Here is a 14,784-nt window from a genome sequence, read left to right as displayed (position 1 = left end):
CAATAATAATAATAATAATAATAATAATAATAATGGATTGCATTTATATAGCGCGTTCCCCTTCAGTCGATTCACTCGGTACAACACATAAGTATGGGATATCACGCCCTCGCGTGTCCTGGCTGAAGAAACCTTTATTCACGCCTTTACGGCAGATGACGTGTGATGACACGCGCACGGCCCCGCCCGCACATATAGCCGCTGTCATCACAGTCATCCCTCAGTTCTTACGCTCTTCACCTCGCTGAGAACACCTCTGCTGAGTTGGGCTAGCTAGCTGCTGCTAGTTAGCTCCGTTGTCTGCCAACTTGAACTTAGCTTAACTGCCCCTGTTGGTGTTAGCCTCCACCGCCCAGCTGGTGCGTAGGCTGCCCGCGGAGCGCTATTTTCAAGTTTTTCTTGTGCAGCGTTTCGCTTTGCGTTTTGGAATGGACTCCAAACCGAAGCGAGCAAAGCAGAAATCTTCTGTTCGCCCCTGTCCTCAGGGATGCGGTTTCTCTTTGCACGACAGCGACCAGCACGATGCCTGCCCTGTCTGCCTGGGGATCGTCCACGCTAGGAGAGCGTTGACGGAGCCCGAAGCTTGTGCGTTTTGTCGCCAGCTCCGGCGCTCGACCCTGGAAAGACGGGTGACGTTTGTGGAAAGAGTGCTGGGACGCTCGGCTGTCGCACGGCATGACCCTCTTCTTTCCGAGTCTGGAGCCCCGGCTTCGTCCGAGTCCGAAGACGAGGATTTTCCGGTCGATGTCCCCGCGATTAGCTGGGCTGACCACATGGAATACGTTGACGGGTTAGCCGATGACGGGCCGGAACCATGCAGGGGCGCTGACGGGCTTCAGCCTGGGTTGAAGCCCGCCAGCGCTCCCCAGGAAGACGATGACGTGCTGGACATCGGCCTGGACATCCATGGTTTGTCGGAGGATGAGCAGGAGAGCTCATTGTCGGCCCAATGTGCCGCCGCTGCTGCGCCGGTCGGCCACGATGACACCTCTCTTTTCTCCCTGTTTCGCCGTGCTGCTGAGAAGCTGCAGGTGGACTGGCCCTCTCCTCCACCAGCTCGGAAGCCGTCGCGGTTCGCGGGGTTTTTCCTCCCACCGGAGCCCGCAACGGCCAAAAACTGCCTTCCCATGTTCCCAGACTTTCTCTGCGAGCTAACAGCGTCATGGGACAAACCTCTGTCTACCCGCGTCACTGTGCCCGGCTATGGACAGTACATGGAATTGGACGGCGCCGAGGGAGCTGGCTTAGCTAACCCACCCCCTATGGAGCCGTCTCTGGCTGCTTATCTGGCCCCGTCCCATAACCATGGTGTCGGTGGCCCCGCAACTCTGCCGTCCAAGCACTGCAGATTCTCGGCCTCGCAGCTGGAGAAGATTTATCGGGCTCAGGCCGGCACTGCTCGCGCCATGAGCTCCGTCACCATGCTCCAGACGTACCAGGCTATGTGCCTGGCGGAGCTTGGATCGCTGGTTCCTGATGACAGCCCGCTGTCACCTCTTCTTAACGAGGTCAGAGTCACCACGGATTACATCCTCCGTGCGTCTCGCTGTGCAGCGCTCTCCCTGGGCAGAGGGATGGCTTCGACAGTAGTGGCTCAGAGGCACCTGTGGCTGACCCTCTCCGACGTCCCGGATAGGGACAGAGCTGTGTATCTGGACGCACCAGTGTCTGCGGCTGGGTTATTCGGACATTCACTTGAAGCCATTCAGGCTAGATTCGATCTGAGGAAGAAGCAGACGGAAGCTCTGCGCGACATCATCCCCAGACGCCAGCCCCAGCCCAAGCCCACAGCTAGCTCTCACAGGCCCGCCGCTCCTCTGACGGCTGGCAAGAGACCGGCGCCCACTGCTGGAGTGGGTGTGCCGCCGGCGAGAGCACGTCCTCCGGCCCGAGCTCCACGCCAGTCGGCCTGGGGCAAAGGCCCACCCTCGGGCCCCCGACGGGACCCGACGCCCAGGAGGAAGAAGCCTCAGCCCTCCTAGCCGTGGTTTCGAGTGGAGAAGGGGTCCAGCAGCAGGGAGACGCTGTTTTTACCCCTCTGTTGCCGCACAAGAGGTGCCGCTTAAGTTCTGTTCAGGTTGTCAGCCCCAGAAGGCGCTGCACTTTCCTATCGCTGTCTCCCAAGCACAAAACCCCTGCACACACATTGCCTCAGGTAACTCCCGGTTCAGGTGTGTTAAATGTTCAAGCGACCACATCGAGTGTTCCCGCTGTTTTTCGTTGTTGTGCCCCAGAAAAGGTGCATCCAACAAAATGTATGAATGTACATGTTTCCATGTTACAATCAATAAAGAGTGTTGTTTATTCTCAAACAATCACAAATGCTCAACCTGCAGGCGAAATGAGCCAGGTCAGGCAGGGGATGCAGTCCCCTGCAGACACACTGGGGGGCGACGGCGCCCCGCCGTCGGTGCTGCAGGTCAGCCGGCTGGCTGCTCACTTCCCTCAGTGGCGCGCTTGCGCCCCCTCTCCGTGGGTGCTGCAAACCGTTGCCATGGGTTACCGGTTGCAGTTCCGGGTCAAGCCGCCTCGTTTCCAAAGAGTTGTAAACACGATTGTCAACTCCGAGGCAGCCATGATACTCAGAGAGGAAATACGGGCGCTATTGCAGAAAAGAGCAATACGAGTGGTCCCCGCTTCGGAGACGGACAAAGGTTGGTACAGCCGTTATTTTGTCGTTCCGAAAAAAGGGGGAGGGCTTCGTCCCATCCTCGACCTGCGAGTCTTGAACACGTATCTGCGAACGTACAGGTTCAAGATGCTAACACTCAGACAGCTCTTGAGTGCAGTCGGCCCGGGAGATTGGTTTGCGACAATCGATCTGACAGATGCTTATTTCCATGTCGCTATACACCCGAAACACAGGCAGTTTCTGAGGTTTGCATTCGAGGGCGTAGCCTACGAATACCTAGTGCTGCCGTTCGGGCTGTCGCTCGCTCCCCGCACCTTTACGAAATGTGCCGAGGCAGCGCTAGCGCCCCTCAGGGAGAGGGGCATCCGCATCTTGGCCTACCTAGACGACTGGGCTCTCGTAGCTCGCTCCGGAGAACAGGCGGAGACACAGCTGTCGCTGGTTCTGTCACACATTCAGACACTGGGGTTCTCTGTGAACTTTCAAAAGAGCTCGCTAATCCCGGGTCAACAGATCACTTTTCTCGGTCTGGAAATATGCTCTCTTTCCAGCCGCGCACGTTTGTCGGAGCACAGAGTGGCCGCGTTTCATCGCTGCCTCGCTCAATTTCAGCTGGGACGCAGACTGCGTTTCCAGACGATATTGCGCTTGTTGGGCATGATGGCATCTATGATCGCCGTAGTGCCACTTGGGCTGTTGAAAATGAGGGCGTTTCAACGCTGGACTCTCTCTCACCGCTTGTGTGCTTCGCGTCACCTCCAGAGGAGGCTGCCGGTAACCGCGTCTTGCATGCTAGCTCTCCGTCCTTGGAGGGAGCCCGGGCTACTGCATCAGGGCTCTCGGATTGGAAGGGTGTTGTTTCGCAAGGTGGTGTCCACGGATGCTTCCCTAAGTGGGTGGGGAGCGCTGTGCGAGGGTGCGTCAGTGAGAGGGATCTGGTCCGCGGCTCAGCGCCAGCTGCACATCAACCACTTAGAGCTGTTAGCAGTGTTCTTAGCTCTAAAGCATTTCCGTCCAGTCCTGCAGGGCCAGCATGTCTTAGTCAGGACGGACAATTCAACAGTGGTGTCTTACATAAACAGGCAGGGAGGAACACGCTCTCTTCCCCTGTTGCAGCTGTCTCGCTCTCTGCTGTTATGGTGCAGTGTTCATTTTCTGACTCTAAGAGCCACCCATGTCCCGGGCCACCTGAACCTGGGGCCGGACCTTCTCTCCAGGGGGGGTCCTCTGGTGAGAGAATGGAGGTTACACCCTTCGATAGTGGCTCGGATTTGGGATCTATTTGGCGAGGCGCAAATAGATCTTTTTGCTTCCAGGGTAAATACTCACTGCCCCCTGTACTTCTCCATAATCGACCACGATGCACCCTTGGGCTTGGACGCGCTAGCGCACCAATGGCCAGACGTGCTCTTGTATGCATTTCCCCCAGTGGAAATGATATCTCCGGTTCTGGAGAGGGTGCGTCGGCATTCCCTCTCTCTGATCCTGGTGGCCCCTTGGTGGCCCGCGAGGTCGTGGTATGCGGAAATAATCAGCCTGCTTGCAGCAAGTCCTTGGCAGCTTCCTCTCCGCAGGGATCTCCTCTCTCAGGCGGGAGGGGAAGTGTTTCATCCGCGCCCGGATCTGTGGCGCCTTCATGCTTACCTGCTGAGAGGTTAAACTTGGTTGCTAAGGGTTTGCCACTTAGTGTGATAGCGACAATTCAGAGCGCCAGAGCCTCGTCTACTAGAGGCTTGTACGCTTACAAATGGCGAGCCTTCGAGCGATGGTGCCAGGACCGCCACACTCTCCCATTTCAGTGCTCTATTGTGGATGTTTTGACATTCCTGCAGGAGCTGCTGGATAAAGGCCTTTCGTTTTCGACAATCAAGGTTTATTTAGCGGCTATATCTGCTTGTCATATCGGTTTTGACGGGGTGACACCAGGTGCACATCCCCTCGCCGTGCGTTTTCTGAAAGGGGTTCGCCGGCTGAGGCCCGTGCTTAAGTCCAGTGTCCCTGCTTGGGACTTGTCTTTGGTGTTGGAGGCCCTTTGTGGCCCACCGTTTGAACCCGTTGAGTCTGTGGATATGAAATTTCTTTCGTATAAGACCGCATTACTTCTCGCTTTGGCCTCAGCGAAGCGAGTGGGTGACCTTCATGCGCTGTCTGTGCATCCTGCCTGCACACAGTTTTCTCCTGATGGCCGCAAGGTCGTATTGCGTCCGAATGCTGCCTATTTTCCCAAGATCATGCCTGCATCTTATAGTTCAATGGAGTTTGAGTTGCTGAGCTTTTGCTCCCCTCCTTTTGAATCTGAGGAGCAGGGGAGGGTGCATTCTCTTTGTCCGGTGCGTGCGCTACGCACCTACATTGAGCGCACTCGGGATGTGCGTTTATGTGACCAGCTGTTTGTCTGCTTCGCTAATCCAAATAGAGGTAGAGCTCTGTCCAAACAGAGGCTGTCCCACTGGATTGTAGAAGCTATCTCGCTGGCATACGGCACCAGAGGTTTTGCGTTGCCCCACGGGGTGGGAGCTCATTCCACCAGGGGGATGGCGACCTCGTGGGCTCTTTTTAGAGGGGTGCCTGTGGCTGATATTTGTGCAGCGGCTAGTTGGGCGTCGCCGCACACTTTTGTGCGGTTTTATCGGCTGGACGTTACGGCCCCTTCGGTGGCTCAGGCTGTCCTTTCTGCTGGGTCTACCACTCACTAAGGATGTGGTGGTCCCGTTCCGGTTCGGTGGCTGCTCGGCGGGGCGTGTATATATGTCCCATACTTATGTGTTGTACCGAGTGAATCGACTGAAGGGGAACGATTAGTTATGTCTATAACTTCTGTTCCCTGAAGGAGAGGAACGAGGTACAACACAGGGTGGCCCCACTGAGCAGTTGGCTCGGTGAAGAGCGGCTATCGAACTGAGGGATGACTGTGATGACAGCGGCTATATGTGCGGGCGGGGCCGTGCGCGTGTCATCACACGTCATCTGCCGTAAAGGCGTGAATAAAGGTTTCTTCAGCCAGGACACGCGAGGGCGTGATATCCCATACTTATGTGTTGTACCTCGTTCCTCTCCTTCAGGGAACAGAAGTTATAGACATAACTAATCGTTTCTAGGCACCCAAAGCGCTTTACAATTCCACTATTCATTCACTCACTGGTGGAGGCAGCTACAGTTGTAGCCACAGCTGCCCTGGGGTAGACTGACAGAAGCGAGGCTGCCATATCGCGCCATCGGCCCCTCTGGCCAACACAGAGGGGTAGGGTAAAGTGTCTTGCCCAAGGACACAATGACAAGTACAGAGAGAGCAGGGGGATCGAACCGGCAACCTTCCAGTTACAGATGAGCTTCCCAACCCCACAATGTGAATGACTCATTGCCAGTTGTCACAAACACTTGACTGCTGTTCTTATCTATATAGTTTTAGTGACAGAGTATTATTTTTATGCAATTAATGCACAGTTGCTGTGTGACTCACCCTCCAAGCAGATCTGCGGTATCACTCTGCTGGTTCATGTTCACAACCCGCAGCCTGTGTCCTGGATTGAACAAACAGGAAATATTTCAAATAGGATGAACCATTCACAGAGCTTTATGGAGATAATTGGAGTTTAAAGACATAGTGACAGGGGGAGGGAGGGGGGGTTCAAACCACCAGTGAGCCACAGCCAAGTTTTATCTTTGCGCAAACCTGAGCTCACCTGTGATTCTAGCTAGTTGTTGTACAGTAGAGGTCTTTCCAGTTCCAGTCTCCCCCACCAGAAGAACCGGCTCTCCCTTGGCCACACACACTGCCAGTTGTTCAAGTAGCACGGCAGATGGTCGTGTAGCAGCAAATGTGTGGTTCTCCCTGTTTAAAACAACACATTAACAGTTAATATTTGCACATTGCAGAAAAACAACAAAAACACTTTTTGTGTCAACATTGAATTTAATGTTCACCCACATAAACACGTGGATGCAAAAATATTACACTTTTGCATTCGGCCCTTATATAACTGTTGCAAGAGCCTGGTTTGCATTGCCGACTTGGGTGTCTACTTTTCGCAGATGATGTGGTTGTGCTGGCTTCACGGTGGTGGCCTCCAGCTTGAGTGTGAAGTGGCAGAAATGTGAATAGCACTTCCAAGTCTGAGGCCATGGTCCTCAGCCAGAAAAGGGTGCATCACCCACTATGGATGAGGGATGAATTAAACTCCCCTCCACTTGATGCAGTGGAGTTTAAGTATCTCTGGGTCTTGTTTACAAGTGAGGGGAGCGGGAGATTGACAGATGGATTGATGCAGCGGTTGCAGTGATGTGGACCCTGTACCGGTCCATTATGGTGAAAAGAGAGGCGAATTTTGAAAAAAAAAATCTAAATCAAAAAGCTCTCAATTTACCGGTCGATCTATGTTCCTGCCTTCACCTATGATCTTAAGCTCTGGGTAGCAACCAAAACACCGTGGTACAAGCGGTGGGAATTTTGAGTTTTGAGGGTGAGAAGCTCAGCCATCCGGGAGGGGCTCAGAGTAGAGCAGCTGCTGATCCACATCGAAAGGAGCCAGGTGAGGTGGTTCGGGCATCTGACAAGGATGGCTCCTGGGTGCCTTCTAGGTGAGGTGTTCTAGACATGTCCCCCCGGACCAGTCTCAAGACACACTGGAGAGATTACAGTCACTTTTCCATTTGTACCTACTCTGGTCGCTCACCACGGTTTTCCCTTAGGTGGTAGCTTTTTTAGTACGCATCCCAATGGGGCCCCGAGCAATCTCGGATGATCACATCAGTGGATTAGCTAGTCACTTGATGAGTCATGAAAGCATCTCCTTCATGAAAATCAAAACCGCCACTTTTGAAACCTGGCAACAGGGAAATCGCCGTGGTCCCCAAGTTTCACAGAAAGTCACAGACCGAGCAGGTATAACATCACCTGGAAGTCCACCTTTGTCATGGCGTTCAAGTCGCAGACTAATTACATCACGGGACACTTGATCATGTTGCTATAACCACCCCACACACATTAGGTGGTACTCGATCGTAATGGAAAACAAGTCAAAGTCGCATCCAGCCAATCTGAGTAGGAACGAATGAATAACAAGCATTTTTTTCCTTTGATAAATAAAATCATCATTTACATACAGCATCTTGCTGTTTTTAGAAGTCATCTACATCTAATATTAAAGTCAGTTTAATGACCTGAAACATGACAAAAATAAATCAGAAAAGGTAAATACTTTGTCACAGCACTTTATATCGTGGAAACATAAAAAGGAGTTGCCAGAGTAGGATGTCCCACTTACACACTCAGCTGAACTGCTTCAGTCTGTTTCCGAATCAGAGTCACTCTGCCCACTGAGGCCTCCAGCTCAGTTAGCAAGATGCCAGGCTGATACATCTGACAGAAGTGCTGGGCCTGGAAAAAAGCAGATGCCACAAATTAAAAACCAAGATTACAGTTAAATTGGATTTCAGTGGCATCAGAATGGTCCTCTATCCAAATCCGAAACATATGCTTCAAACTGCTTTTATTTACCATAAAACTGTTCACTCAAATACCTTCTCTCTGGAGATGTTCAGTTTGCTTCCAATGATCTCAGCCATTCGCAGTCTACTTTCGGGATGAGACAGCATGGCTGTGAAGCAGTCGAGAGCCTGAGGGAGACAAAGACCAGAAAATGACTCAATTCACAGAGTAGCGCTTTATAAAAAATGTGGTTAATCACAGCCAATTCATTATTAAACAAGGTGGTGCAATCCTTTTCCACACAGGTTTCTTTCTTCTTTTTTTCCCCTTAATGATAAAACACCCTCATTTAGAAATTTAGTTGCCTTATCTTTTTCTAATATCAAAATTTGTTTCGTGATCTAAAACATCTCAGTGTGACAAACATATATAAAAAAAAGAAAAAAAAGAAAGAGGAAATTAGGAAGGGGGCAAATACGTTTTCACACGACTGTATGTCGCATGTAGTTAGCGATCTAGTTAACTGTGTTCCTATGATTTTAGCCCAGTAGTTAGAGAAACAACTAACTACATAGCTATGGAACAGGGACAATTTTGTCCTGCCAGAGTAGGAAGATCAGCAGTACTCTTGTTCATCTCATGTGTCCCTTTCATGCCGAAACTATCCAAAATGTCTATTGCGAACAACATCCTACGATTCAGTTACTACACAGTAAATGATATGTTCTCATTTTCATAGTCACTGCATTAAAAAATAAAATAAAAAAAATAAAAGGTGTTTCAAGGCTGGCTCTGAAATACGTGGATGAGTCTTGGAGGTTACAACCGTGTATTGGTTTCTATGGTAATATCGTCTGGCATGTGTATGAATGAAACATCCATATGTGATCATTTTCATAAATCGAATTCACTGACCTCTAGGAAGACATGTTGTGCTGTAGCTGATGAGGTGCAGTCAAAGTTGACGCTGATTCGCTCACACCATTTCAGCAGGTCCCTGTAGAGTGACAATGGAGAAGTATCCAGAACATATTTTTTAGACTTCTTATCTTTCTAGCCTGATTTTGGTTCAATTCAATTCAATTCAATTTTAATTATATAGCGCCAAATCACAACAAAAGTCGCCTCAAGGCGGTTGTCACAACAGACACGGGATCACAAATTTTCACCCATCTACCAAACTAAAAGAACGTGGAAAGAACACAGAAATTTCAATCAGCACTTTAGTGAGTCCACTTTTACTTAAATGCACTGATGTGACCTGATTAATCTGTGATTCCAGTTTCCTGCTCTAAGGACATTTTAATCAGTAAACTATGGATCGCAGCAGAGAGTTTATTGAAAACCAGTTCATCACATGAAGACTGAACTGCAGACTGGATGGAGGGGATAATGTGATAGATTTAAGACCATAAATTCCATGGTCATGGTTCTGCGTATGCCCCAAATGACTGCGATGACAATACAGCTTTTGTGGATTATAGGCCAGATGTTCAAGAAACAACGTATATCAAAACCCCATGATCCTATTCAAAAAAAAAAAAACCCCCCCCAAACCAAAATTCCTAGTTGTAGCCACAGCTGCCCTGGGGCAGACTGACAGAAGCGAGGCTGCCATATCGCGCCATCGGCCCCTCTGGCCAACAACAGCAGGTGGTAGGGTAAAGTGTCTTGCCCAAGGACACAATGACAAGTACAGAGAGAGCAGGGGGATCGAACCGGCAACCTTCCAGTTACAGATGAGCTTCCCAACCCCACAATGTGAATGACTCATTGCCAGTTGTCACAAACACTTGACTGCTGTTCTTATCTATATAGTTTTAGTGACAGAGTATTATTTTTATGCAATTAATGCACAGTTGCTGTGTGACTCACCCTCCAAGCAGATCTGCGGTATCACTCTGCTGGTTCATGTTCACAACCCGCAGCCTGTGTCCTGGATTGAACAAACAGGAAATATTTCAAATAGGATGAACCATTCACAGAGCTTTATGGAGATAATTGGAGTTTAAAGACATAGTGACAGGGGGAGGGAGGGGGGGTTCAAACCACCAGTGAGCCACAGCCAAGTTTTATCTTTGCGCAAACCTGAGCTCACCTGTGATTCTAGCTAGTTGTTGTACAGTAGAGGTCTTTCCAGTTCCAGTCTCCCCCACCAGAAGAACCGGCTCTCCCTTGGCCACACACACTGCCAGTTGTTCAAGTAGCACGGCAGATGGTCGTGTAGCAGCAAATGTGTGGTTCTCCCTGTTTAAAACAACACATTAACAGTTAATATTTGCACATTGCAGAAAAACAACAAAAACACTTTTTGTGTCAACATTGAATTTAATGTTCACCCACATAAACACGTGGATGCAAAAATATTACACTTTTGCATTCGGCCCTTATATAACTGTTGCAAGAGCCTGGTTTGCATTGCCGACTTGGGTGTCTACTTTTCGCAGATGATGTGGTTGTGCTGGCTTCACGGTGGTGGCCTCCAGCTTGAGTGTGAAGTGGCAGAAATGTGAATAGCACTTCCAAGTCTGAGGCCATGGTCCTCAGCCAGAAAAGGGTGCATCACCCACTATGGATGAGGGATGAATTAAACTCCCCTCCACTTGATGCAGTGGAGTTTAAGTATCTCTGGGTCTTGTTTACAAGTGAGGGGAGCGGGAGATTGACAGATGGATTGATGCAGCGGTTGCAGTGATGTGGACCCTGTACCGGTCCATTATGGTGAAAAGAGAGGCGAATTTTGAAAAAAAAAATCTAAATCAAAAAGCTCTCAATTTACCGGTCGATCTATGTTCCTGCCTTCACCTATGATCTTAAGCTCTGGGTAGCAACCAAAACACCGTGGTACAAGCGGTGGGAATTTTGAGTTTTGAGGGTGAGAAGCTCAGCCATCCGGGAGGGGCTCAGAGTAGAGCAGCTGCTGATCCACATCGAAAGGAGCCAGGTGAGGTGGTTCGGGCATCTGACAAGGATGGCTCCTGGGTGCCTTCTAGGTGAGGTGTTCTAGACATGTCCCCCCGGACCAGTCTCAAGACACACTGGAGAGATTACAGTCACTTTTCCATTTGTACCTACTCTGGTCGCTCACCACGGTTTTCCCTTAGGTGGTAGCTTTTTTAGTACGCATCCCAATGGGGCCCCGAGCAATCTCGGATGATCACATCAGTGGATTAGCTAGTCACTTGATGAGTCATGAAAGCATCTCCTTCATGAAAATCAAAACCGCCACTTTTGAAACCTGGCAACAGGGAAATCGCCGTGGTCCCCAAGTTTCACAGAAAGTCACAGACCGAGCAGGTATAACATCACCTGGAAGTCCACCTTTGTCATGGCGTTCAAGTCGCAGACTAATTACATCACGGGACACTTGATCATGTTGCTATAACCACCCCACACACATTAGGTGGTACTCGATCGTAATGGAAAACAAGTCAAAGTCGCATCCAGCCAATCTGAGTAGGAACGAATGAATAACAAGCATTTTTTTCCTTTGATAAATAAAATCATCATTTACATACAGCATCTTGCTGTTTTTAGAAGTCATCTACATCTAATATTAAAGTCAGTTTAATGACCTGAAACATGACAAAAATAAATCAGAAAAGGTAAATACTTTGTCACAGCACTTTATATCGTGGAAACATAAAAAGGAGTTGCCAGAGTAGGATGTCCCACTTACACACTCAGCTGAACTGCTTCAGTCTGTTTCCGAATCAGAGTCACTCTGCCCACTGAGGCCTCCAGCTCAGTTAGCAAGATGCCAGGCTGATACATCTGACAGAAGTGCTGGGCCTGGAAAAAAGCAGATGCCACAAATTAAAAACCAAGATTACAGTTAAATTGGATTTCAGTGGCATCAGAATGGTCCTCTATCCAAATCCGAAACATATGCTTCAAACTGCTTTTATTTACCATAAAACTGTTCACTCAAATACCTTCTCTCTGGAGATGTTCAGTTTGCTTCCAATGATCTCAGCCATTCGCAGTCTACTTTCGGGATGAGACAGCATGGCTGTGAAGCAGTCGAGAGCCTGAGGGAGACAAAGACCAGAAAATGACTCAATTCACAGAGTAGCGCTTTATAAAAAATGTGGTTAATCACAGCCAATTCATTATTAAACAAGGTGGTGCAATCCTTTTCCACACAGGTTTCTTTCTTCTTTTTTTCCCCTTAATGATAAAACACCCTCATTTAGAAATTTAGTTGCCTTATCTTTTTCTAATATCAAAATTTGTTTCGTGATCTAAAACATCTCAGTGTGACAAACATATATAAAAAAAAGAAAAAAAAGAAAGAGGAAATTAGGAAGGGGGCAAATACGTTTTCACACGACTGTATGTCGCATGTAGTTAGCGATCTAGTTAACTGTGTTCCTATGATTTTAGCCCAGTAGTTAGAGAAACAACTAACTACATAGCTATGGAACAGGGACAATTTTGTCCTGCCAGAGTAGGAAGATCAGCAGTACTCTTGTTCATCTCATGTGTCCCTTTCATGCCGAAACTATCCAAAATGTCTATTGCGAACAACATCCTACGATTCAGTTACTACACAGTAAATGATATGTTCTCATTTTCATAGTCACTGCATTAAAAAATAAAATAAAAAAAATAAAAGGTGTTTCAAGGCTGGCTCTGAAATACGTGGATGAGTCTTGGAGGTTACAACCGTGTATTGGTTTCTATGGTAATATCGTCTGGCATGTGTATGAATGAAACATCCATATGTGATCATTTTCATAAATCGAATTCACTGACCTCTAGGAAGACATGTTGTGCTGTAGCTGATGAGGTGCAGTCAAAGTTGACGCTGATTCGCTCACACCATTTCAGCAGGTCCCTGTAGAGTGACAATGGAGAAGTATCCAGAACATATTTTTTAGACTTCTTATCTTTCTAGCCTGATTTTGGTTCAATTCAATTCAATTCAATTTTAATTATATAGCGCCAAATCACAACAAAAGTCGCCTCAAGGCGGTTGTCACAACAGACACGGGATCACAAATTTTCACCCATCTACCAAACTAAAAGAACGTGGAAAGAACACAGAAATTTCAATCAGCACTTTAGTGAGTCCACTTTTACTTAAATGCACTGATGTGACCTGATTAATCTGTGATTCCAGTTTCCTGCTCTAAGGACATTTTAATCAGTAAACTATGGATCGCAGCAGAGAGTTTATTGAAAACCAGTTCATCACATGAAGACTGAACTGCAGACTGGATGGAGGGGATAATGTGATAGATTTAAGACCATAAATTCCATGGTCATGGTTCTGCGTATGCCCCAAATGACTGCGATGACAATACAGCTTTTGTGGATTATAGGCCAGATGTTCAAGAAACAACGTATATCAAAACCCCATGATCCTATATGCAGTGATTGATCTTTAATGATTTAAAACAAAACAAAAAAACAACAACAACAACAACAACAACAACAACAACAACAACTGGGTGGCACAGGTTTACATTTATTTTGGATTTTCTCTGATCTACACACGGTCAAAAGTATAACATACTGGGTCAGAAGTATAACCCACTAACATTTGGTTAAATGTCACCTTCAACAGACACTGGGGGCTTTGGGAAGTCCACTGCAGAACCTTAATGTTAGCCTGCTTTGTCTGTTCCAGAATCAGTTTTGATGCGCTGCAATCATTGAAACATCTAGTTTTTTGTTTCAGCTGTCGGGTTGGGGTGAGTTGGTTTGTGTACCTTTAAGTATGTTAAACAACCGGTGTACTTTAATTAATAATAGATGTTATTAAAACTGGCAGCCTTAGTCACCAGTGGATAAAATTCAGTGGAATTTGATGTTTTCAGTGCCACAGGTCAATTTCCTGTGTTGATTAGAATTTAAATGTTAGACAAAGGAAAAAGGAGAAGAGAGAGCAGCGAGCTGGGGCTCACCTCAGTGAAAGCGCCCTCAGCTGTGTGCTTTTGTCGTCAGAGTTGTGCTGCTGGCTGTTGTCAGGCATTGGAGGGCTGTTTGTGTCCAGCTCAGAGTGTCTCTCCCCAGTCAGCTGGCAGAAGATTTCCAGGAGATGGTCTGACACCACAGACAGCCTCGGATATCTACTAATGAGCACCTACATACACGAGGGATAGGATCAGCTTGAAACAGATACAACAGAACTTACAGCAGGAATGCACGATGGAGGAAAAAAAAAAAAAAGATTTAGGATTTTTATATTGCAAAAAAACGGATTAAAACCCTGTAGCAAAAACATCATTTTTGACTTGCTGACCAGAAATCTTAAGTTTGTCCCTAACTGCAGCAGAAAAGATCATCTCAAAGTTTCTAAATATCCAAATCGATGAAAATATACAGGCTTTGACTCCTATGACTTCCATGTGTCCGAATATAATGCAACTTCATAAGTAAAAGGAAAAAAAACGATGCTTGCTGCTGCCCGATTTAACTTGCTTGAATTCCTCCTTGGTAAGGTGCTAAATGTGTTTTTAATTAAGCATTTTTAAAGACATCCCTCTATCCAATCAAAAAAAGTTGTGTGCGTCTTCTAGACACAGCAAGTCCTTTTTAAGAACAAGTACGGTTTCATGAGCGTGAAGGAGATACCAAGGGATGGACCATTATACAAGGAGAGGAGGAGTTCCCTTACTGGTTAAATAAAACACTAATTGTAACACTAAAGCTAATGTCTTGTTTTAGATTACAGGCACATATTTTTGCAAAAAAAGGGAATCTACTGTTGAAACCA

The 14,784-nt window shown here is 47.7% G+C and overlaps 1 protein-coding gene across 5 annotated transcripts in view; it reads right to left on the bottom strand.

Moving 5' to 3' along the window:
- Positions 1-14,784, bottom strand: part of mdn1 (midasin AAA ATPase 1) — a 67,368-nt gene that overhangs the window by 48,384 nt on the left and 4,200 nt on the right. For 4 of the 5 annotated variants that reach the window (XM_005942110.3, XM_042228302.1, XM_014340000.2 and 1 more), the window contains exons 10-15: positions 13,973-14,151; positions 12,819-12,900; positions 11,996-12,091; positions 11,740-11,852; positions 10,159-10,307; positions 9,936-9,996 (exon numbers count right to left, since the gene is read on the bottom strand). In XM_005942110.3, the coding sequence (XP_005942172.1) occupies positions 9,936-9,996; positions 10,159-10,307; positions 11,740-11,852; positions 11,996-12,091; positions 12,819-12,900; positions 13,973-14,151 (680 nt within the window). Of the gene's footprint in view, positions 1-6,092; positions 6,154-6,315; positions 6,465-7,896; positions 8,010-8,152; positions 8,249-8,975; positions 9,542-9,935; positions 9,997-10,158; positions 10,308-11,739; positions 11,853-11,995; positions 12,092-12,818; positions 12,901-13,972; positions 14,152-14,784 lie in introns of those variants that run through there. The other variant, XM_042228304.1, reaches the window with a different exon arrangement.

The sequence above is a fragment of the Haplochromis burtoni genome, unplaced genomic scaffold (assembly GCF_018398535.1).
Source record: "Haplochromis burtoni strain Fernald_Lab_line unplaced genomic scaffold, NCSU_Asbu1 Contig_317, whole genome shotgun sequence".
NCBI lineage: Eukaryota > Metazoa > Chordata > Actinopteri > Cichliformes > Cichlidae > Haplochromis > Haplochromis burtoni.
The sequence above is the reverse complement of the archived record's forward strand: the minus strand, read 5'-3'. Positions and strand labels throughout refer to the sequence as shown.